The sequence below is a fragment of the Aedes albopictus genome, chromosome 3 (assembly GCF_035046485.1).
Source record: "Aedes albopictus strain Foshan chromosome 3, AalbF5, whole genome shotgun sequence".
Classification (NCBI taxonomy): domain Eukaryota; kingdom Metazoa; phylum Arthropoda; class Insecta; order Diptera; family Culicidae; genus Aedes; species Aedes albopictus.
The window spans coordinates 179,795,428-179,821,480 of NC_085138.1; the positions used below are offsets into that span (position 1 = coordinate 179,795,428).

The following is a 26,053-nucleotide window of genomic DNA, read 5'->3' on the forward strand; positions in this document are numbered from 1 at the left end:
GCACTCCGCCGTAGATGGTACGCAACACCTTCCGTTCGAAAACTCCAAGGGCGCGTTGGTCCTCTACACGTAGGGTCCATGTTTCGTGCCCATAGAGGACGACCGGTCTAATCAGCGTTTTGTAGATGGTTAACTTCATGTTACGGCGAACTTTATTCGATCGTAGAGTTCTGCGGAGTCCAAAGTAAGCACGATTTCCTGCCTCAATGCGCCTCTGAATTTCTCTGCTGGTGTCGTTGTCGGCGGTCACCAGTTAGCCCAAGTACACGAATTCTTCAACCGCCTCGATTTCATCACCGTCGATATAAATTCGGGGTGGCGGGCGCGCTGAATCCTCCCTGGAGCCCTTTGCCATCATGTACTTTGTCTTCGACACATTAATGACTAATCCGATTCACCTGGCTTCACTCTTTAGTCGGATGTACGTTTCCGCCATCGTCTCAAATTTACGAGCAATAATATCAATATCATCAGCGAAACCAAGCAGCTGAACCGACTTCGTGAAAATCGTACCACTCGTGTTAATCCCCGATCTCCTTATTACACCCTCTAACGCAATGTTGAACAGCAAGCACGAAAGACCATCACCTTGCCGTAACCCTCTGCGAGATTCGAAGGGACTCGAGAGTGTCCCTGATACTCGAACTACGCACATCACTCGATCCATCGTCACCTTGATCAATCGTTTCAGTTTATCCGGGAATCTGTATTCGTGCATAATCTGCCATAGCTGTTCTCGATCGATTGTATCATACGTCGATTTGAAATCGATGAACAAGTGATGTGTGGGCACGTTGTATTCGCGGCATTTCTGCAACACCTGGCGGATGGCGAACATCTGATCCGTTGTAGCGCGTTCACCCATGAATCCAGCCTGGTATTGCCCCACGAACTCTCTTGCAATCGGTGAAAGACGGCGGCATAAAATTTGGGAGAGTACCTTGTAGGCAGCGCTCAGTAGTGTGATTGCGCGATAGTTCCCGCAATCCAACTTGTCGCCCTTTTTGTAGATTGGACACACGATACCTTCCATCCATTTCTCCGGTAATACTTCCTCCTCCCAAATCTTGGTAATGACCCAGTGTAGTGCTCTCACCAGTGCTTCTCCACCGTATTTTAGAAGCTCGCTTGGTAGTTGATCTGCCCCAGCGGCTTTGTTGTTTTTCAACCGGCCAACCTCCTCCTCAATCTCTTGGAGGTCAGGGGCCGGAAGTCTTTCGTCCTGTGCACATACTCCAAGATCTGTTACCACGCCACCTTCGGTACTTGCAGCGTCGCCATTGAGGTGCTCATCGTAATGCTGCCGCCACCTGTCGACCACCTCACGCTCGCTCGTGAGAATATTCCCGTAATTATCTCGGCACATGTCGGCTTGTGGCACGAAGCCTCTGCGCGAGCGGTTCAGCTTCTCGTAGAACTTTCGTGTGTCCTTAGCGCGGTACAGCTCTTCCATCGCTTCGCGATCTCGTTCTTCCTGCTGGCGCTTCTTCATCCGGAAGACTGAGTTCTGCCTGTTCCACGCCTGTTTGTAACGTGCCTCATTCGCTCTCGTACGGTGTTGCAGCATTCTCGCCCATGCTGCATTCTTCTCGTTTTTCAACTGTTCACATTCGCCGTCGTACCAGTCGTTTCTGTGATTCGGAGTCGCGAAGCCTAGTGCTGTAGCCGAGGTACTACCTATAGCGGATCGTATGTCCCTCCAGCCATCTTCAAGTGTAGCTGCGCCAAGCTGCTCTTCCGTTGGTAGGGCCACTGCTAACTGCTGCGCGTAGTCTTGAGCCACTTCTACGTTACGCAGCTGCTCGATGTTGAGTCGCGGCGTTCGACTTCGACGCGTGGTGATAACCGTCGAAAGTTTTGAGCGCATGCATACAGCGACTAAGTAGTGATCCGAATCTATATTCGCACTGCGGTATGTGCGGACATTGGTTATATCCGAGAAGAATTTACCGTCGATTAGAACGTGGTCGATTTGGTTTTCTGTTTGATGGTCGGGTGATCTCCAGGTGGCTTTGTGGATATCTTTGCGGGGGAAGAAGGTGCTTCGGACTACCATACCACCGGAGGCTGCAAAGTTTACGCATCGCTGGCCGTTATCATTCGATACGGCGTGCAGGCTGTTTCGCCCGATTACCGGTCTGTACATTTCCTTCTTTCCTACCTGCGCGTTCATGTCGCCGACAACGATTTTCACGTCACGCGGCGAGCAACCATCGTATGTTTGCTCTAACTGCGCGTAGAACGCTTCTTTCTCGTCATCAGGTCTCCCTTCGTGTGGGCAGTGGACGTTGATGATGCTGTAGTTGAAGAAACGGCCCTTAACTCTTAACATGCACATCCTTGCGTTGATCGGCTGCCACCCGATCACACGTTGTCGCATCTTGCCCAACACTATAAATCCTGTTCCCAGTTCATTGGTGGTGCCACAGCTTTGGTAGAAGGTAGCCGCTCTATGCCCGCTTTTCCACACTTTCTGTCCAGTCCAACAAAGTTCCTGCAACGCCACGATGTCGAAGTTGCGGGGATGTAGTTCGTCGTAGATTATCCTGTCACATCCTGCGAAACCTAGTGACTTGCAATTCCATGTTCCAAGTTTCCAATCGTAGTCCTTATTTCGTCGCGTGGGTCTTTGTCGATTGTATCGAGTCGTATTTTCTCCTATGTTATTCGCAATGGGGATTTTTACGGGTGGCTTATTGGGCCTACGCCAACACTCCTGTCTCGCCGGAGGGCCATCGTGCCAGTTCTGTTTAACGTCCCAACCAACACTAGGACGACCACGCTGATGGGGCTACCACCTTGGATCTAGCTGTGCGTGGTGCAGCGTTTCTTACTCAGCCGCTGGATGCCAGAACAGACGCTGTTTGAACCGCACCTCCTTGGTGAACAGACGCTCGGGTCGTACCTCCTCAATCTAGCTGAAGTCAGAAGGACAACAGTGCCCAGGACTTTACCTGTTCAGTCACATCGATTTCAGAATCAAAGAGACGCAAAGGTCGAACGCCACAACGGTTTCGCTTTTCCGTGAAAAGAATAATAGATGTTTTACTCGGATTAACCGAATGGCCATATTGGCGACACCAACCCTCAACTACCTGAAGGGCGTTTTGCATCAGGTCGAAAAGGGTGCTGATGCACATACCAACTAACAATGTTAGGTAGTCGTCAGCAAAACCATAAGTAGGAAAACCGCTATTATTGAGTTGCCTCAATAGCGTATCTGCTACGAGATTCCACAAAAGCGGTGATAAGACTCCCCCTTGGGAGCATCCACAAACACTCAATTTCCTAATCCCTGCTAGACGCAATGTCGAGAAGAGATATCGGTTTTTGAGCATTTGGTGAATCCAATTGGAAATCATTGGAGATATACCATGACTCCGTGCGGCTTCCAATATGGCATCGAAAGGCACCCTCGATATCTAAGAAAACACCCAAACAAGATTGCTTTTGAGCGAATGCTTTCTCGATATCGTAAACAACCTTGTGTAAAAGAGTCACAGTGGACTTACCAGATTGGTAGGCATGTTGGTTCACATGAAGAGGCACGTTGGCCAGATGAACATCACGGATGTGATGATCCACAATGCGTTCTAAGCATTTCAGAAGAAAAGAGGTCAAACTGATAGGTCTGAAACTCTTTGCTTCTTCATACGACGCACGACCCACTTTTGGAATAAACTTTACAGTAATATCCCTCCAGGATTTGGGAATATACCCTGTAGCAAAGCTGCAAACAAGTAGTTTTTTCAAAACATGTTTGAAATAATCAAATCCCTTCTGAAGCAAAATAGGATAAATCCCATCTACCCCAGGAGATTTGAAAGGAGCAGAACTATTAAGAGCCCACTCAATCGATTCTATAGTTACAATACTCCGAGCCGAAGCTAAAGAATCATAAGTACAAGAAAAGACATCAGGATCATCCGAAGATGTAATATCCACACATCCAGGGAAGTGTGTGCTGAATAAGCATTCCAAAACTTCCTCAGCAGAGGAAGTCAGATCGCCATTTGGCAAACGAAGTTCGTTCACCCGGAAATCCTTAGATTTCGCAAGGATTTTGTTTAACCGACTGACTTCACTCAAGCTGGAAACATTTGTACAAAGGTTTTTCCAGCCGGATCGTTCAGCAGACCGGAGAGCTTTCCTGTAGGCCTTGCGAGCCGACCTGAAAGCCTCCGAACCAGCCGAACGTCGTCTGTTCCAACCACGGGGACGACAACCTATTTTTTCACTATGGAGTTTGACAGGTTGGATTGTGTCTCCTTACGTGGAGCATAAATTTATGCTCCAGACAAAATATTCACCAATACAGTCGTGAAATTTGAATGTTTACCTTTTTGCGAGGGATATCGGTGCAAAACGCTTACATCTCATTAGATCTCATAAAAGTGTTGATCATGAAAAAGCGGCATTAATTGATAATTTTCAATTTCAGAGTGTCGATGTTTAGGTAAAGTTCCGACAGAGAGTGGGAATTGTTTGTGAAAAGACACACAACACCTCTTTTCGTAAACTTTGTTCGCCAAAGTGCGTTTTTCCTTATTTTCTCCCGCTGCTGTATTGAGTGAATGTTGGTATTAGTGAGCACTGGTTGCGCTTTAAAGCGGCAACAAAATCAGATCACCGTAGCACCCCCGTGGTTCCAACTCTTTCTACATTGTTTCCTGAGTTTCGCCAGATCAGAGTTCCACCAAGGGGTTCCTCTTGTGATCTTCACAGACCGTAGAGGGCATGCTTCTTCAAAAGCTTCCATGATGAAGGTCGTTGTAGTATCAACGGCATCATCTAAAATCACTTGGAGTGTCAATGGATGGTGAATATCCATGAAATTTGGCTGCAACCAAATCAGTATAAAGATCCCAGTTTGTTAATCGAGGATTCCTGAAACGCAATGTTTGCGAAGTAACATTTAAATTAGCATTAGCATTAGCATTAGCATTAAGCGAGTCGCACAAATTCGTAGGTGGTACAGTCCTAGACCGCTGTTATGAGGGTTGCCTCCTTCCCGTCCGAACCAAAGCACAAAGATTTGGGACTAATCTCTGACTCTTAGACAAGACTGAGGCAATCCTCCAATGGTCGAGCACTGTCCTGGCCACGTCCTTGCGACTGCTGAGGAATGGGAAAAGATGGTTAGTTTTGGACACCTATGAAACATGTAGACAACTCTACGATCTCTCAGGCCTAGGTGTCACGGGAATTTGGGTGTTGTTAGTGGAAGGGTAAACTCCAAAGGATACGCTTGGTTAACGTTCAAGCACACCATTGTTAGACTGTGTCGAATCAGTTGTCTGCCCGATTCATCCTTGTTTCCTCGTCGTCTTGATGGCATTTGGTTGAATTACTAGATTCTTCGGTTGATAATCTGAAATACAAAATGTATAAAATAATATTAACATCGTACGTCAAATAAGCTACATATTAGTGATACGCTCGCCACAGTTGCATATTTTTACAATTTTATTTTTATCATACGATAAATTTACCTCAAACCTGCTGAAATAAAATGTTGATTAGCAGTACATTGAAACAAAATTAACTACAAAACACAAACAAAGCATCAAACTTTGATCTTGGAATATTTATAAACACGGTAAATATCAAGATCAAAATTTGATTTGGTAGATCTTACACCGCAACGCACCATTATAAGGTGATCTACCCACGTTACGGGAAATGTTTGCGAAGTAACATTTAAATGTTCAAAAAAGATTTAGCGATGGTCAGATAAAGATTCTTCATCTGACACATGCCAATTGGTCAGCTCGTGACTAATTCTGCTAGAGTAAAGCGTTATATCTAACACTTCCTCTCTAGCAGATACCATGAAGGTTGGGCGGTTGCCTATGTTAAGTAATGCAAGATCTGTACTACTTAAGAACTCCATCAAACTGGAGCCTCTCAAGTTAATGTCTGAGCTGCCCCAGATGGTATGGTGAGCATTAGCATCACTGCCAACAATTAGCGGAAGGCCTTTTGAAGTACAGTATGCGATGACTTGTTTGAAAGCATCCGTAGGGGATGGTTCATCATGCTGTAAATACACAGAACAATAGACGTATTTCCTGTTGAGGTTTCCAACAGATACATCAATTGTGATAGCACATACATCTCTGGTGGTTAGTTCAGAGATGAGTGTAGCAACTATTGCGTTGTTGACAAGCACACAGGCTCGAGGCATGACACGCGAGTTTGCCATTTCATGTTTACTGAAAGTGGCAAACACCGGGTTCACAAGGTTTCCTAGATAGAAATTTCCCTTACGAAAGTAAGGTTCTTGTACCAAGGCCACTTGGGCTGTACCATTTTGCATAAGTCTGCAAAGATTGATCGTTGCTGTTCTTTTATGCTGAAGATTGATCTGAGCTATCCTAACCGTAGCCACTACCCAAACTAGGTAAGATTAAACTCTTCGCAACAGCAGCACAACAAAGAACAGCAACAATAAAACCAAATCGGTATCGATTGGAAAACGCCAAAGGCGAGGATACACAGAATACACTGTGTAAATCGCATAATGCGAAACCATATAGGTGAAAATTTAAACTAATTAACAACATCTTCATAATCCCGCCCTTATTTAGCCTCAAGTGAGACTAATGAAGGGCAGCTGATTGTCTCGGAGAAACACAAGGTCCACTGCACCATTGCTCCGGTTAGCGCAGTAAGGGCTACATACTGTGGAGGGTGCCCTGGTACTCCACAGGCTCCGTTAGCGGTTAGGTTTTTATTAGACCCCCCTAGCCATTCATTCCTAGGCACGGTAAGCATAAAGCCGCATCACACCATGAATTAGGGGTCACCTGTTGGTGGATTCTTATCACCGGAACAGGCGGTCCGTAGTGTTATTCTTAGCCAATTGAGACAATTGCTACCGACACTACACAGCTATCTAGGCTGATCGAGAAAAGAAGTTAATATTGAATATGAATATGAATATTGAATATGAATACCTTGAGGAATCCCTAAATGAATTCCTGGAAGAATCTCTAGAAGAATTCTGGAAGGAATCTATGGAGAAATTTCTGAAGAATTTTTTAGAGGAATTCTTAAAGGCATTTTTGGTGGAGTTCCAGGAGGAATTTCCAGAGGAATTCCAGAAGGATTTTTTGGAGGAACTACTGCATTCATCATCGGTGGAATTGCTGGAGGTATCCATGAAATAAATCCTGGAGGAATGTGTAGAGGAAAGCCTAGAGAAGAAATTCCTGTATTATTTCTTGAAGGAAACCCTGGAAGAATTTTCGTAGGAATTCATGGAAGAATTCTAGGATACATTCTTGAATAAATTTCCGGAGGAATTCCTGAGGAAATTCCTTCGGTAATTCCTGGAGAAATTCTTGGTAGAACTTTTGCAGGAGTCCCTGGAGAAATGCCTGAATGAAATCCTAGGGGAATGCCAGGAGGAATACCTGGAATAATTCTTGAAAAAAATCCGGAAGGAATTTCCGAAGGAATCCCTTGAGGAGTTCCTGGAAAAATCTCAAGATTTATTCCTGATGAAATACAAAGTTCGATTTCTGAAGGAATTTTAGGAGGAGTTTCTGGAGAATTCTCAGGGGAAATACTGAAGAAACCACTGAAATTCCTGAGGAAATCCTGAAATCCTGGATTAATTCCCGGGGAGTTTCTGAAGGAATCCCAACAAGATTTCTTACAGGAATTTTTAAAATAATCCCGGAATTCATTTTTGAAAGAATAACAGAAGAAATTTCCGGTGAATCCCTGGAGGAACTCTTGAAGTAATTTCTGAAGAAACCCGATGAAGAACCTCGGAAGCAACTCCTCGAGGAACCCTTTATGAAATCTCAGGAGAGCTTTCTTAGTGAATACCTGGAAGATTTTTTGTACGAATATTCCTGGATAAAAAAAATGTAGAAATCAATGTCTGCAGTAATTGTTGTAGGAATACTAGGATCCCTAAAGGTTTTTTGTACAAATTTTTCAAGCAATTCTTGGAATATTTTTTAATAATCTCTAAGTATTTTATTCTAAAAGGGTTTCTGGAATACATTGCTTTTGTAAAAATAATTATTTTAAATGGTCATCAATCTCAAAGTTTAAACGCATGATCTTGAAATCTTGGACACCTCTTAAAAATTTGAAATTGCGGAAAAAATGGAAATTTTTTTGATTTTTTAAAATATATTAGCGCAAATATATTCTGTCCCAGATTGCTCATAATATAGGTAAAAGAATTTTTTCAAGAAAAAATTCGATTCCATTTTAGCGCAATTCTTAAAAATGAAAAAAGGTAATTTTTCAGGGACCCTACTTTTTGATGCTCATTCAAAGCACGATTACGCAAATAAAAAATACATCAAATTGATGATTCATTTTTTTTTAATTGGAAATGTTTTTAAACTTAACGACGAGGTAGCTTTAGTAGAGAACGGAATTGTATAACCTTTGAAGATATTTGAAACAGACTGTCAAAGTTCGACAAAAAATTAGTGTTTTTTAGGATAGGTCATTTTTTAAATGTTGAGGGTTTTTCGATCATAAATATTTTTTTTTAAGTTGGTGTTCGGTGATATGTTATGTGTACATAACTGCTAACAATAATTAATATTTTTTGGATTTTTCGGCGTACAAGTTTTATTCGCTACAGATTATTGAAACGCTGAAAAATCTTTAAAAACAACAATTTGTCCAAAACTTTAATTTGTGAGATGTATTCATTCTACAATATTTTCAATAATGCTAAACATTTTTCAATTTTTTTCAGGCTGTTCTAAACTTGACTGTATTGTGAAGATTTGATAGAAGAACCGAAATGATAAGACCAAACATGCTTCGAGATAGAGCAAGCATCCTGATTGTTTATAGTTAATTTCCGATACACTCCTTATATGGCATACATATATGGAGAAATCCTTCCCAATGATGCCGGTTAGTCAAGCAACTAATGTTGCGCGTGCAAATGGAAGTGTTTCCAATATTCCGCGAGCGGTATTGAGTGTTGCTCTTCGAGATGATTGTATCAATCTATGTGTACCCGTCAATTGAGCAAATTCAATGAGTTTAAGAACTGCTTTACCAACAGTGAATTAGATTTAATTTGTGTTACTGAAACCTGGTTACATGAAAATGTTTCTGATAACTCTGTTGCTATCGATGGGTATGGTTTCTTGAGACACGACCGTAGGCATAGTCGAGGTGGAGGATTATGTGTATATTATAAAAATGACCTAGTTTGCAAAATAATTGCTGCTTCAGTGCCATTAGTTGATGTGAATGATAGCAATCGCACTGAATACTTATTTATCGATGTTCGAATCAACCAGGAAAAATTTCTTCTTGGTGTGATTTATTGCCCACCTGGTGTTGATTGCTCTGGTGTCTTGGATGAAAAACTTACAGAATTATCACATAGCTACACTAGTATAGTATTGATTGGCGATTTCAATACAAACTTGATGAAGTCATGTGGGAGGACAAATCGATTCTGTAGCATGATGGATACATTTGGACTATTATGTATAAACAATGAACCTACACATTTCTATTCTGGTGGGGGCTCTCTAACTGACTTGTTGGTAACCAACGACACAAACTTTGTGTTGAATTTCAATCAGGTCGCTGCTTCTGGATTTTCTCAGCATGATATGATTTTTTCATCACTGAATATTACGCGTACCAGAACAAACCCTTCAATACCACAAAGAGACTATAATCGTATAAATTATCCACATCTTATTCAGGTTCTAAGTTAAATTGATTGGTCACTGCTATACAGCATTTCTGACTCTGATATAGCGCTAGATTTTTTCAACAATTGCGTTACTGAATTGTATGAGAATTTTGTTCCACTTGTACATTATCGTCCAAAATCTAATGCTCCATGGTTTAATGATAATATCGCAAATGCCATGCTCATGAGAGATGTAGCTTACCGTCAATGGATATGTAGTAGGAATAACTCTGATCATGCACAATTCAAGAGGCTTCGGAATAAAGTAACTGATTTGATTAGGAAGGCTAAATCTGACTTCATAAGCGTTAATTTAGAATCAGCCAATTCAAACAAAGAAATGTGGAAAAAACTCAAAAATCTTAATGTAACTGGGAATGTTCAAAATAGCCCACATTCGAAGTTCACTAACGATGAGATCAATGATTACTTTGGAAAACACTTTACCCGAGAAACATCACTTCCGTCAGTTCCGCCGCTTAACACAAATGGGTTTGACTTTTCTCCTTGCACAGAACAGGACATCTCAGCAGCCATTTTTTCAATTTCTTCTAATGCGATAGGCTTGGATGGTATTCCTTTGCGGTTCATCAAGATAATTCTTCCTATAATTATCTCGCCATTAACATACGTATTCAATCTCTTTATTTCCACCTCTAAATTCCCACGCTCATGGCAATCAGCTAGAATTATTCCAATACGAAAGAAACCAACAGGTGACAATCTTGATAATCTTCGCCCAATAAGCATTCTTTGTTCTCTTTCCAAAGTCTTTGAAAAAATTTTGAAAGTCAAATTCAGTCTCACATTCAACGTTACGATTTGCTAAACCAATATCAATCAGGATTTCGCTCTGGTCACAGCACATCTACAGCTCTGCTTAAGGTTCATGATGATATTTTACAAAATATCGATAAAAAGGGTACTGCCTTTTTACTTTTAATAGATTTTTCAAAGGCTTTCGATAGAGTCTCCCATGTTAAATTATTACAAAAACTATCTCATCAATTCAATTTTGGCCGGAATGCGGTATATTTGATTAAATCTTATCTGAATTGTTGCTCTCAAATAGTTGATCTCCGTGGAAATCTTTCAAGTCCAATTAATATTTTATCAGGAGTTCCCCAGGGATCTATGTTAGGCCCCCTCTTATTTTCTCTCTTCATTAATGATCTTCCATCAGTGTTAAAGATATGTTTCATTCATATGTTTGCTGATGATGTCCAGCTTTATTACTTTTCAACTAACATGGATCCTAATAGTATGACAAGACTTATAAATGCTGATCTAAGGAATGTTGCTAGATGGTCAGCAACTAATTTGCTACCGATAAACTCTTCGAAAACTAAGGCAATGTTTATTTCGAGACGGCTTGTTCCACCTGTTTTCCTGATTTTAAACGCTTCTGCTGCTGCATTTGACCGTTTGAGAGTATCCTTGAATCAGTGCATACGTTGGGTGTTCAATTTAACAAGATATTCTAGTGTAAGCCATTTACAGAGACAGTTATTAGGATGTTCGTTTCAAAACTTTTTCAAATTAAGAAGCTGTTTAACCTTCTTTAGAATAATACATCAGGGGCCTCAATACCTTAGAGAGAAGCTGCAAATCTTTCAAAGTACACGTGTCCAACATTTCGTTCTTCCTCAACATCGTTCCTCGCTTTTTGGTAACTCTTTTTTTTGTACGCGCAGCTGTTATATGGAATCAGCTTCCAGCTAGAATAAAGGCAATTCATACAATCGCAAGATTTCATCGTGATTGTGTAGACTGGCTTAATGAAGGAAATTAATAGAATGGATAAAAAGTAACGGTAGTTTAATGAATTTATAAGTTTGAAGATTATTATTAGTATTAAAAAATTAATTGGAACGCGTGCGAGCTCGAAATTGAACGCACCTTGAACAATGAGCAAGAACTGCACCAGTATAATGCCAACATGCTAACATGGTACCCTGGTACCCGCTAAACTGAAATGGTCATATTTCTGCCATTTTTTCGCCAATTCTTGCAATCTTGGGCTCATTGGATTCAGAATCTGACCTTCTATTGTGAGGGGGAACTGGTCCGGTCACCGTGGATTGCGGATAATCCTTTCGGTGCAGAATCTTAATGCCCGATGCCACAATGTCCTAAGTCGTATGGCGCATTTTCCGTGCAACAACGAGTGTATATAAATGCGTCACAAAGTCCTAAGAGCGAAGGCGTATAGGAGGATATGATGACGCATCCAAGCATCCAAGGACCGAGGCGTTTTCACCCCGGACGTTTCGATCTGCTCCCTTCCCAACCCCACAATCACGGACACAATGCAATGTATATACGTATTACTAATATGGTATTTATTATGTGGTACAGTAAAGGGCCATGTTCCATGAAGTCTGATTTCTACGGAGCACTGGACGACTGGACCGATTCATTAGCTTTACATATCGATAGAATAGTGCATTAGAACATTGAGCCGAATGGGGATCTGAACGGGCGTTCTTGAGCAGTGAAAAGCTCTGACACGCAAGTTCAATGTTTGCTGCGTTCACGTTCAAAAAATTGAACGCGTTCAGATCATTTTTGGCTCGCGTTCAGTTCAAATGCAACACTGGTGTTATACGAAAAAGTGGTTCAGGCAACAACAAAGAATACCCGATTGTAGAGTTTTTATAAGGGATTACCCTTATTCTATAAGTATATTTATGAATAAATGAAATAAAATGAAAAAAATCTCTGTAGAAATCTTTGGATACCTGTAGAAATACCTTAAAGGATCTCTGGAGAAATTCCTGAAGGAAACCTCGAAAAAATCACTGGAACAAGTTTTGGAGGAACCTCTAAAGATATCTCAGGACGAATCCCCGAAAAATGTGTAATGGAATCCCTAGATAAATTCTTGATTGAATTTCTGGCAGAAGCCATGGTGGAATCACTGAAGCAAGCTATGGAAAAAAAATCTTGGAGGAATTGTTCGTACTCATACAGTTTACGAAACTATGAACAGTCATTTTGATTACTCAAAACTACAATACCGACTTGCATATTCACATATCGGGAGCCCATCCCGCTTAAAATCCATCTCAAGTCAGGGGGCCCCCTCCAGGAAAAAATGCTAGCTACGCCAATGCGCACCTTCGTATAACAAAACCAAATGTTTTTCAAGTGGTTTTCAACGCAGAGAATCAGAATAGATGTTTATCTGCCAATTTCAAGGCACCAAGAAGTGGAATTGGGTTTTTTTAAATCAATAAGGCGAATGAATCACGAGCTGCATCATCTAAACCAACCATCGTCCACACCACGAAAATCGGGAGGCTACGGTGGGCGGGACACGTCACCAGAATGTTGGATAACCACCCGGTAAAAATGGTTCTCGAAGGCAATCCGACCGGTACAAGATGACGGAAAGTTCCATCCCTCGGAACGAGATATTAGATCACCGAGTTCAAAAATACTGTAAACCAGAGTATTCAACTGCTTCATCAATCAAAACCGGGTTCAATTTTTTCGAACACCCTAGCAATCATTCTCGTGCCCGTGCCCACAAGTTTATTGACCGAAATACGGCTTTCGGTATCATAGTCGATTGCCATTGAAGTTCAAGTTTAACTACCTTGTCTGCCTTCTATCACTAAATTCATCAGCAGCAAGATACTTGCGTATCAGAACCAGGATGAGATCGGCGACGAACCCTTATTGTAAAGTAATCGGTCGTAAGTCTATATTAGTGTAGTAAAAATATTTCAAATAAAAGGGGAACGTTAGACACACATTTTGCCATGGCTCAACCAACAAGAATAAAAGTGTAAACCACATGAATGCTGAGAGGAACTCGATTGTTTTACCTATAACAATCAATATAAAAGCGTTAGGCTGCGAAAAAGAGTTGTTATGGTAGGTCATGGAGCTATACGCAACCGTAGTGGTTCGAATTGTAAACTGCGGCGATTCCATCTAATCTAAAACAACAATTAACAACAACTAAATTTGATGATGATGGGAACATGAACAAATTTTACGAATATTATTTTCTTGCTTATCAAATCTTCTTCTTCTTTTCTTCATATTATTCTGCTTAATTTTCTTATGATTTCTTTTCTTTCTTGCTCTATGATCTCAATGTAATTTGGCCTACCTCTCTTGAACTACGTGTTCTTTAAAAGTTTTCGGAAGTTATTAATTGAAAGGCTTTATTTGCCTGCCATTGCATAAATTATTGTGTGGCAAGCATAAGAATACACTATTACCAGAAAATCGAGACAATTTCTTGACTGGAACAATAATCGAAACCGCCTCCGTCTCCGGATCTATTACGTTGATGATTAACCTGGGCTTGTTAGGGGAATATCTGTAAATAAAAGAAAATCGCGTTAAGTACTGTTCCTTTGAATTCCACTAAGAATTTGCATCCTTTGTTGACAGATACGTATTTCGACCTCAACTGTAAGGTCGTCTTCAGTGTCTTGTACTTGACTCGAGTCAAGTACAAGACACTGAAGACGACCTTACAGTTGAGGTCGAAATACGTATCTATCAAAGGATGCAAATTCTTAGTGGAATTCAAAGGAACAGTACTTAACGCGATTTTCTTTTATTTACTATTACGTTAACAAAACTCAAATCTCAACATTATCATTAATGTACCCGATTATTTCAATTACATTTTTATAGAAGTACTAGTGAAACTATTTCATTGTGTTTATTTTCAAAACCTTAAAGAATTTCGCTCGAATAGTAATGCACGTAATACTGCATTTCAGTCCTAGCCAAAACTGATTCATAACGGTACCTTTTCGTTTATTACCAATACCGTAATCTTATCAAACATATTGTACAATGTGGATTCATTGATGCTGGTAGTTCACAGAATGTGATTGGAAGAATGAATACAGGTGATGATCACATGAACAAATTTTGCAAAGATTTTTTCGCACTATGAAAGCTTATCAAATATTTAAATGGATGATACTTAATTCAAAGTGAGGGTCATTTTAAATCCGAATAAGAATATTGCATTGCTCTGTTCTTTGTGAACCAGTTGCCTTCCGCTGAGATGCAAATGCAACCATAATATGATGAATATATTACATTCATTTCTTTTCGCATTGATTCCATAACGTTTCCTGGTTTGTCCCTTTTATCAGCATGTACAAGAATTGCCGTTATGCACCCACAAACAGCTGATTGTATGAATTTTTCCACTCTTCGACCAGGTTGAGTATAGTAGGTTGGACATCTCTCTATTTCCTGATTCATTCATTGAGGCAAACGGGACGCTCGCTATCTCAGTTAGCAAGTCAGTCAGTCAGTCAGTCGGCAGTTCGATACTAACGAAAGCGGTCGTCTCGTCCCGGAGAGCTGTGTAGCTATTTTCGGACTTCCATCATCTCGCACGCTCTCGGTGCCGCCAGTGGCTGTGCAAACACCTAATTACGCTTTCAAGACACGTTCCGTGAATTTGAAAAGTTGCAAGTCAGGGCGAGCGTGCAAAAATGAGCGACGAGTGGGCCCTACTGTCCAGAGTGCCGGACATTCTGGAAGAGTATAACTACTTGAACACACCCAGGAACGGAGGACCAGTGGTACAGTTTGAATATCCCGAAGACTTGAAGGTATGTACGAATGTGGTTTGACCGGTAAACAGCGAGAACTTTACCTCTTTGCAAGGGAAGACTAAGATGTGTCAATTGATTCGGATTTTATCACTTTCACTTGCCAGAGCGGAGAGAACGTATGCGCTGAGAAATGTAGGTATTGGACGTCTTTACTTGGAGCACGGCGCGAAAATTCGAATCACGTTTTAGGCTGCGTTCTGATTTAAGAAAGCATTCCATGTTATCATGCACAGATAAAAATAATGTAGTTTACACATCATGTAAACTTCATTTTAGTCATGTAAACTTCCAGGTATAATGGTTCACATGATATATCATGCAAATTTATATTATATGTCATGTAAAAACTTTGAGTCATGCTGAATTACATGACATATAATGGAAGTTTACATGATTTTCCATGAGATTTACATGATAAGTCATGTAAACTTCTGTGAATTCCCACGCTCCAATCATGTGCATTATATGTCACAGAAATTTACAATACCTTTTCGATCTGTGTGTGTTTAAAGGCCGTTCAAACCAAAATCCGGACAAAGTATTTATCCTGTTTCTTAATCAAATTGCCACGGAATGGGATGAAACTTTCTGTGCCCAAGACTGATACATAGACGAACGAAAATAAAATACATTGTTCTCCAAATCACCTTTCGTATTTAGGATAGCACCATCTGAGTTAGCATAGCATAGCATAGCATGAATACTTGCACAAGTCTTGGATGGAGTTGCAAAGTTGAATATATCCATATAATAGCGAATTTTCAACTTATGTGCAGTTTTATAGCAAATACATACTGAAGTAGAATTATTTATAAATAAATAATATTGGAAAGATCTCACCAATTGTTGTGTGGTTTTTGTGGTTCAATGCCGATCATCTAATTGTTTTGATTAACCCTCTAATACAGTGGTGCTCATCCTGCGGCCCGCGGGCCGCATGCGGCCCTCCAAGCCTTAAGATGCGGCCCGCGGAGTACTTTAAGACGAATCGAAATTTTTGAACGATTATTTGAAACAACTTGATAAATTTATCAAGAAATCAAACGAAAAAAAAAAAAATTGCTGATCAATTTTCACAGTGTTGTACGCAAATTAAATGATAAATAAACAAAAAGAACAATCCGTTCTGGTCAGATTCGAAATCGCAACGCCGAAATGTTTCAGCATTTCACCTAAGTCACGAAGCCAGCTAATAGTTATTTATAAGTGGTACGAATCAAATAAAAGTTTGTTTAAAATGTAATCTTGAATCATTTAAAAATTAGTTGCAATTTTTAAGCGCAGTCAATGCTACGCTGAGCAAATATTTTACATTTTGCCTTTCCAAAGAACATAAAAACACAAAAGAAGAAGTTTTTGACAAAATTCTCAACAAATCTCAACTTGGTTGCCAATATTGTTTAATTTTCACTGTTTGTTTAAATTTCTATTATCTAGAACGCCTGAGGAAAATTTGAACAATAAATTCGAAGCAACTTATGCAGCAACTTTAGAAGATAATGTTGAAGAAACTATGTAATTTATGAAGAAATTTAATGATGAAGTATTTCATCAACTTTAGAAGAGATTTATGGAAGGAATTTACTAAAATCGCCAAGAAACTCCTGGAAAATTTTCGGAAAAAGCCGGGAGCTATTCTAGGAGAAATTCTTGGAAACGATTAATGAGGAATTCCTGAAGTACTTTAAGGGCAGTTCCAAAAGCAAATCTAAGAGGAGTTCTTGGAGGTGTTCCAAGAGAATTCTAGAAAAACTGAAAGAAACTTCAAGAAATTTCTCGAAAACCTGTAGCAACTCCACAAAAAAATTCAGGAGAAAATCCAGCACCTTTTTGGAGCGATTCAAAAGAAATTCTTGTAAAAGCTGCTTGACAAGTTCTTGAAGTGGCTTCAAGGCAATTCTAGGGGCAACGTCTAAATTGTTTGTTTGAATTTCAATTTGAAGCTCAAACGTTTTTCTCAACCAAACTTATGATTCTAAATTGAACTCCACGAAAGGCAATAGATTATAAAGTTTGACCCTTACACAAGTTCTGAACAGTTCAGATTTTTAATAAATATGCTTTAGAAATTTTCTTTTTGTTGTTTTTGTGCAGCGATGTTTTATGCGGCCCGCAGGTCAATCCCAAATTGCAAATTTAGCCCGCGGTATCCTCCAGCCTGAGCACCACTGATCTAGGTATTAGTGCAATTTTAACCTTCAGCCAGTTTGTGAAGCTTAGTGTATCATTTAGTATAAGGTCTAGGACCATTTGGGCAGGGGAACCTAATTTGGACACTTGCTGGTATAGCTCTGTCAATTGTCAACCAATTGGTTTCATTTTTTGTATATGGCTAGATACACACTGTACGCATCTCACCGTGTTCCAAAAATCAAGTAAATTGGTTAAAATAAGTCAAGTTAACAGAAAGTGCCCAAAATAGGTCCCCCTGCCCAAATGGTCTCAGACCCTGTCCCTTTAACATTTTTCTAAGTGAATCTTCAATTTTGTGCTTAAAAACGTTTCACCTTCGCACACCGTTTCCAAAGACCCGATTTTGTGGTCATAACCATTTTAGGCCCTAATAATTGATTTCTGAAGTTATTGTCTTCGAAGAGATTGTTTGGTATTTTGAAGCCCTTTTAAAAAAATATTAATATGATTAATTCATCTATAAGTGAGACATTAGATATTTTTTTCAGAATTAGGATAAATTTTCATTTATTCAGTATTTGTTCAGTATTGCATCAAATTCAAGATAAAACGGATTCAACAATATTTCTCCATAATACACGGTTTATGGCTGTCATTCTCCAACCTCGGTAATTTTTGACGTATCCACCATCTTTACTACTTTACGATTAAGGCGAATGTGCAGTTCTGCCACTGTTGCAAATGTTCTATAGCAATAATGTTCATGTCATTCGTAAAACAGACAAATTGGCCGGTTTTCGTGAAAATTGTGCCCGACCATTGACCCCGGCTCGTCGCATAACACCTTCCAGGGCGATATTGAACAGCAGGTAGAGAGTGCATTACCTTGACGTAGTCCCCAGTCCATCCAGTCTAATGAGCTTCCCGGTGGAGCCGTTATCGTCCACGATAACTCTGTGTGGTCGATACTGTCGTACGCGGCCTTGAAGTCGATGAACATGGTTCGTTGTGACCTGAAATTCGCGGCATTTTTTAAAGATTTGCCGCTCGGTGAAGATCTGGTCCTTTGTCGATCGGCCATCAACGATGCCGGCTTGATAACTTCCCACAAACCCATTCACTTTAGGTGAAAGACGACGGAAGATGATCTGGAATAGCACTTTGTAGGCATCATTCAAAACCGGTGGTCGCCGGTACCGTACATTGTTGATGACGGCGAGTTTTGGGCGCAGTTTGACCATCACTAGATAGTGGTCTGAGTCGATGTTTGCACCACGATAGGTCTTGACGTCGATAATGTCGAAGAAGTGCCGTCCGTCAAACAGAACGTGGTCGATTTGAGATTCCGTCTGCTGTGGAGATCTTCATGTGTAACGATAAGGGAGGCTGTGTTGGAAAAAGGTGCTACGTATGGCCATATTTTTGGAGGCGGCGAAATCAATGAGTCGTAGGCCGTTTTCGTTCGTATGCTGGTGGGCGCTGAACTTACCAATCGTCGGTCTGAATTCCTCTTCCTGGCCTACCTGAGCGTTTAAATCACCTATGATGATCTTGACGTCGTGGCTTGGGCAGCGATTCGAGCTGCGCGTAAAATGCGTCCTTGTCATCATCAGTACTTCCGGAGTGTGGGCTGTGCACGTTTATTATGCGGAAGTTGAAGAATCGGCCTTTGATCCTCAACCTGCACATTCTTTCGTCGATCGGCCACCAACCGATCACGCGCCTCTGCATATCACCCATCACGATGAAAGCTGTTCCCAGCTCGCGTGTGTTGCCGCAGCTCTGGTAGATGGTATGATTACCTCTAAACGTTCGCACCATGGATCCTGTCCAACACACCTCCTGTAGCGCTACGATGCCGAACCCGCGGTCCTTCAGTAGATCGGCGAGTATACGGGTGCTCCCAATGAAGTTGAGAGATCGGCAGTTCCACATACCGAGTTTCCAATCGCAAGTCCTTTTTGTTCGCTGGGGTCGTTGCCGTTGGTCTCGGTTCGTATTATTCTGTTGCTGATTTTCCGTTACAATGTTTTTTTACGGCTGGCTCGTAGGGCCTGACACCAACCCCCTACTTTCCGGAGGACAATAGTGCACAGTTGAGCTTAGAGTCCTTCCCTGGCACTTGGACGTAGATCAGCCGCCCCTAACATGGGGATCAGACGCTGTTGTGAGCCGCTCCTCCTGGAGAACAGACGCTCAGGTTTGCCGAAGCAAACCCCCCCTTCCCTGTCAGCCTACGACCAAAGTTCCCGGTTACCCGATCTTCCCTAAGGTTGCTCATAGTTTCCGGCCGGTACCGCGTAGAGGTAGGGATAGGAGTTGCTGGGCAAAGGCTAGTGGATCACAATGGGATCGGAATTGCGCAGCATACCCAGCCTTTACCGTGCCGTCTAAAATGTGTATGTGCAATCGTTTCAATGATAAAAATAAAAGAAAGAGAGGATAATTTTCATATCGCTCAAAACGAGGGGCCAAATTAGGTTCAAATCTGTGATAGTCGATTGCAAGCGGTCGGTCACTTGGAGCGGAATGACCCATATATGGAAGCTGATTTTTTAAGGAAAATTATTTTTTTCTTTCAGTTTTTAATCAAAATGTATGGTTTTCACAGCTGTAATCATCATATTAATCTAATCTAATCTAATCTAATACATACGCAGCCAGTACAAGAAAGCATCCTGGAAAATAATCGGGTTAGATTACGCCCGATTATTTTTCTTGTCAATATTGATGTTTGCCATCCTGTCAAGCGTCAAAGCGGCCAGGCCTACTGCGCAGTATTTAACGCAAAGATGACTCTTGGAAATGCCTCGACTTTCAAATGTTACGTCAAGCGTCGTCGAAACAGTTCCAGAATCTACAGGGGTGGAAGGATGTGTGGACATACCGTACCAAACGCTCCAGGTAATATACAGTTGGAAATGATGATATACAAATATAATGGCAAACGTTATTGAGAAAATAAGTTGAGTAATACATATATGCTGGAAAGATCTCACCCATCTGTCCATCTGTTCGTTATCCAATGGTTCACTTCCGGTTCTTTTGATTCTTGATGATTGGCACATGTTCGGGTCCGTTACCATGGCTATCTTTCGGCGGTTGTCATGAGTATGTCTTTGTGGAGCATCATTGAAATAAATTTACTGCACTTTTTCGCGACGCAACCACCAAGAAAAAGCCACCAATTTCCGAGCAGCGTAGGAGTTAAATTAAAACGTACTAATAATTGGGAATTACGCGGAAACCTTAAAATGGTCCTCCGGAAATCTAAAACGAGCTCCGATACCCAAAGCTACAATTCAAAGCAAGTGACATAAAGCACTTAGAACCAAATTCTACAAAATCAATACGCGAAAAAGTTATACGGGGACAAAAAACACATGTTTCGAGTCACTACAATTGTTCTAAGAATCTTCTCACAGCACTTCCGGAAGATTTCCATTTTAACCACTTCAACAAATAATCATCATATTATATTTGAATCTACTAGTAAAAAATAAATTTATGCCGATTTAGATCGTAACAGGCTGAATACTAGTATGGGACAAACATCAAATTCTCGCTCCAGTCGACTTTTTAGGTTTCATTTAGGTCCCATATGAACTGTACAAAATTTCAGCGCAATCAATGAAATTATAATTTAGCGCAAGCGGTTCAAAGTTTTCATAGGATTTACTATGGGAAAAGTTAAATCTCAGAGGTTGCCCCTTGTCTGCTGCTGATAAAACAGGGAAAATTTCATTAATGATTTTTCTACAAGAAGCGTTGATCGATTTAAATTAAGGAGACAAAGGGCGACCTCTGAGATTTTTTGTTTGAAAGTGTAACTTTTCCCATAGTAAATCTTAAGCAAACTTTGAACCGCTTGCGCTAAATTATAGTTTCACCGATTGCGCTGAAATTATGTACAGTTCATATGGGACCTAAATGGGATCTAAAAAGTCGACTGGAGCGAGGATTTTTATTTCCATATAAGCGTGTCACATACTACTGAATACTGCACTATGGCCAAAACTCCGGGTTGGCTAAAACTAAAACTTCTACCCTACATCAAATTCAAGATAAATCTGAATCAACAATATTTCTCCACAATACACGCTTCGTGGCTGCCGTTCTCCATCCTCGGGCACACCCGATGCTCGTCAAGTCACGCTCAACCTGATCCGTCCATCGTGCTCTCTGCGCATTACGTATTCTTGTGCTGACCGGATCAGTGGCGGACACCAACTTTGCAGGGTTGTTGTCCGGCATTCTTGCAATACGCCTTGCCCATCGTATCTTTCTGGCTTTGGCCACCTTCTAGATGCTGGGTTCTCCGTAAAGCGTAGCGAGCTCGTGGTTCATCCACGGGTCTCACAATTCGGCAATAATCATGCCGTCGGAATCCTTGCGAACCGATCACGAGCTGCTACCGCGATCACTTTTGCAAGGCGTAAATCGAATCGAACAAAATGGTGTCGCACTTTTTTCACCGAGATTCGGTTGATGCAACACCACGAACAAAGAAACACTTCCGGAAGAATTTCTTTTCACTTCGTAAATTCCAGATTTCTGCGCACGAAAGTTGGTCAATCATCCCGAGAGACTAGTAAAATCCGGGTTGTAAGGATCAGAAATGTACGAGCTCGGGAGACAGTGGACTGTAAATGGCGGAAACTTCTCTTCAACGATAAAGAACACGCGTTCGATCTGGTCAAAGTTACAAAAATTTCTGATGTTATTTGCTTTTTGGATATACGAAGTGTGTGTGTTTTATAAAAATGTTGTACAGTGACTCCATACCGATGAATCACCTTAATTTTGTACACTATTTATGAATCACCGTGTTGATCAAATGGGTAATCCATAAACTGTGGTCATTTTTGCCGATTCATAAATTGTGGGGTCACTGTACTAGATGTTTCTCTCCTGCCAGCAGCGGTTGCCAGCAACACGTGTGTTGTTTCACTCAAAAAAAAAAAATGATTTAGTTTTATTTTATTTTCGTGAACCTACTAGTTACCATGCGTTTCCTCTTATGAATATAACAAAATAAGTATCCATTTTCCATACTTCCAGAATCTGGTTGATTTCACAATTGACGGCGATGAACCACGGGAACAATCCGATGTAGAGTCGATAATTAAGGATGTTCTTCATTATTCAGTGAGAACCGGCCACAGTAACTTTCACAATCAACTGTTCGCAGGCGTCGATCCCTACGGATTGGCTGGAAGCTGGATCACAGATGCCCTCAACACAAGCCAGTTTGTACTTGGCACTCACGGCGTGTGTATGGGAAAAGTTTATAACAAAAAAATGGGCATCGTCAAATTTTTCGCTTTTTAAAAATAGAGGCTTTCAGCTTTCATTTGCAGGGTCCCTCAAAAAAATCCACCGAGGGATCCCGAACAACTTTTTCAGAATACTGTTTTTCCCCATACAAAATGAACGGTTCCAAATTAATCCCTATTTCTACTTAACAATCATACCCAATTTTTGTATGAAAAAGTTCCCCCGATGGAATATTTCGATTGTAGGCTTAAATGAAAGCTGGTAGCGTCAACTTTCACGTAGCGTAAAAATTAGCGATGCCTATTTTTTTGTAATAACTTTCTTCTACCAGACACACCGTGCACTGATTTTGAAATTGCACATTTATGTATAGACAACATTTATTTCAGGTATACATTTGAAGTGGGTCCAGTTTTTACCTTGATCGAAGATGCGTTGATAAAGAAATGCCTCTCATTGTTCGGCTTTGAGGATGGAGACGGAATCCTTTCGCCAGGGGGTTCCATATCGAATATGTACGCAATGGTGGCTGCGAGATTCAAAGCATTGCCGGATGTGAAACGGACTGGTTTGTCGAATCAGCCTACGTTGGTAGCGTTCACTTCGGAGGAGGTATGGTTGTGTATAAGAAACTACTCTATGTAATTCAGTATTTCATAATTTCCATTTTTTATACTCTTCTATATACATGTATGTACTATGACTATGTACTTCATTTATGCATCATAGTGGCCTAACTTTATGTTCTTTTTTATAATACAGCTGAAATGAGTTTTGTTAGTTCTTATTTTTCCTGATTCTTTCATACTTTCTAAGACATCCTACATTATGAACAAGTATATGAACCAACTTGAATCAACAGGCACACTACAGCATCAAAAAAGCCGTTCACTGGCTAGGAATAGGAATCGATAACTTGGTACTGGTGAAAACAGATTCTCGAGGTCGTATGATCCCGGAGGAGTTGGAGATGGCGATCGAGTCCGTTCTTGAGTCGGGAAGAAAGCCGTTTTTCGTAAATTCGACTGCTGGTACAACCGTGCTGGGAGCATTCGATCCGTTTGACCAAATAGCTGACATCTGCCAGAAGTACAATCTCTGGATGCACGTTGACGGGTGCTTGGGTGGGACCGCCATCCTTTCAAGTAAAAATGCGCATCTTCTATCAGGTTCGGAACGGGCAGATTCATTCGCATGGAATCCACACAAAACATTGGGTGCCCCGTTGCAGTGTTCGATATTCATCCTCAAGCAGAAGGGATTGTTGCACGAATGTAATGCTGCCAATGCAGATTATCTATTTCAACAGGACAAGTTCTACGACGTATCGTACGATACCGGAGACAAAAGTGTTCAGTGTGGCCGGAAGGTAGACGCCTTCAAGATATGGTTGATGTTCAAAGCACGAGGAACAAACGGCTTGCAAACGCTCGTAGACAATGCTTTCGACTGTGCTCGATATTTTACCGAGGAAATCAGAAACCGACCCGGATTCCGTCTTCGTTTGGATGAATATCAGTATACCAACATTAGTTTCTGGTACATTCCCAAAAAGCTACGAGTAGAATTGGATCAACAGAATGCATCTTGGTGGGCTCGTATCTACGAGGTTTGGAAATCGAGTTCAAATGTTCGGTACAGTAATATCTTACGCTTTCTTTTATTTCTAGATCACGGCCCAAATTAAGGAGCGTATGGTGAAGAATGGATCCGTTTTAATTGGTTATGTACCTTTACCCCGGAAGAATATAGGCAACTTTTTCAGAATGGTTGTAACCTGTCATCCAAAGCCATCTTTCGATACGATGAAATTTGTGATAGATGAGATAGAACGAGTAGGAGAAGAATTGTGAATACAAAGGAGGGTTCAATAACATGTGTATTTGATGAATAACCTGACATATTTGTTTGATACGGAATATACGCCGAATGAAGAATCCTTCTCCTATACCCGTTCTCGTGCCAATCGTTTCCAGTCATCATGGACGTTGAATGTTCTTATGTAGGTTTCCCGATTGATCCACTCGAAAAATTTATGTAGCCTCTTTCTGGTTCTCTGTTGAATATTATATACCTACAGATGATGGATTCTTTGCGACATGACCAGCCCTACGTACCCTATACTGTGTTAAAATAACTGGGCAATATCTACCATTTCACACACGTGATATATTTGGTCAATGCAATGGGGCAATTATGAGCACCTAATGAAAAGCACTCAAAATCAAGTATTTTCTGTTACATGTGAGGGCCCCAGAATCGAAGGGGTGTAAGTGATCATTTTGTCGATTTTGAGCTGAGCATAACATAACATTCTTCACATTTCAAGCTTTCAGGAACTTTTTTAAAATTGTTTCTCCGATAATTGGAAAAATTACAATAAATCAGAAAAAATGGGTTGATTCTCAAACATTTTGTATAGGATGGAAAATTGGCCAAAAACTTTAAACCTCATTTACTCGAAAGTGGGTTTTTGTCACTTACACCTCTTTGTTTCTAACCCCCTCATTTGGAATGTACCACGTACCAAATAAAAATCATTTCAAATTAAGAGTTAAGGTTTTCTATTTAAAATTTGCGCTTAAACCGACGGCAGAAAAACGACGGGGTCCACCGGTCATTCAAAACCCTCCCGTGGAAAACAAAACACTGGTTAATCGCTGCAACTAGTTAAGCCAAAGCTAACACGATGTCCCTTTCGTCATCACGTCAGCAGTTGATCGGAAGACGTAATACACTCTACTATACGTATCTGGTTTTTATGGATTATGTCTCGCAAGAAGTGAAACTACACGTGCTCATGGTTAAGCCTTCCATAGTTCTAGTTGTCACGGTAAAGGCGGGGTAATTCGCGCAATACAAATCCAAATGAGATCACTAGTCTCTGCCCAGCAACTCCTAGCCCTACCTCAACGTGGGATACACACCAAAAAATCGATTTGAGGTTTCAGCGAAATTTAGCTGCATTTTGCCGAGCTGAAGGTTTCAGCAAAAAAATGACTGAAATTCAGCAAAATTTGCTGATTTGTTAAGTAAACTCTGCTGATCACCAGCAACGTTTTGCTGAAATTCAGCAAACTTTGCTGAAAGTTCAGCACAAAATTTTGCTGGACCCTTCAGCTCGGCAAAATTCAGCAAAATATTGCGTCTGATCCACATGCAAGGGGCGGCTGATCAACGTCCGTGTGCCAGGGAAGGACTCTAAGCTTAAATTGTGCACTCTGGTCCTCCGGAAAATAGGGGGTTGTTATCAGGCCATACGAGTCAGCCGTAAGAACCATTGTAACGGAAAATCAAATACATAATAATACGGACCGAGACCAACGGCAACGACACCAGT

General features: G+C 40.9%; 1 protein-coding gene across 1 annotated transcript; it reads left to right on the forward strand.

Annotated features, from left to right (window-relative positions):
• Positions 1 to 14,983: 14,983 nt before the first annotated feature.
• On the forward strand, positions 14,984 to 24,612 carry LOC109403281 (acidic amino acid decarboxylase GADL1). The gene is made up of 5 exons (XM_029862761.2): positions 14,984 to 15,300; positions 22,498 to 22,685; positions 23,103 to 23,325; positions 23,576 to 24,322; positions 24,384 to 24,612. The coding sequence occupies exons 1-5, from the start codon at positions 15,181 to 15,183 to the stop codon at positions 24,564 to 24,566; spliced, it is 1,461 nt and encodes a 486-aa protein (XP_029718621.2). The 5' UTR covers positions 14,984 to 15,180; the 3' UTR covers positions 24,567 to 24,612.
• Positions 24,613 to 26,053: the final 1,441 nt, after the last annotated feature.

Bases quoted from the DNA above. Each gene is read 5' to 3' on its own strand.
- LOC109403281 (XM_029862761.2), top strand. From the start codon at position 15,181: ATGAGCGACGAGTGGGCCCTACTGTCCAGAGTGCCGGACATTCTGGAA. The intron at 22,686-23,102 runs GTTTGTACTTGG...CATTTATTTCAG, and splicing joins GATGCCCTCAACACAAGCCA to GTATACATTTGAAGTGGGTC. The intron at 24,323-24,383 runs GTTTGGAAATCG...TTTTATTTCTAG, and splicing joins GGTGGGCTCGTATCTACGAG to ATCACGGCCCAAATTAAGGA.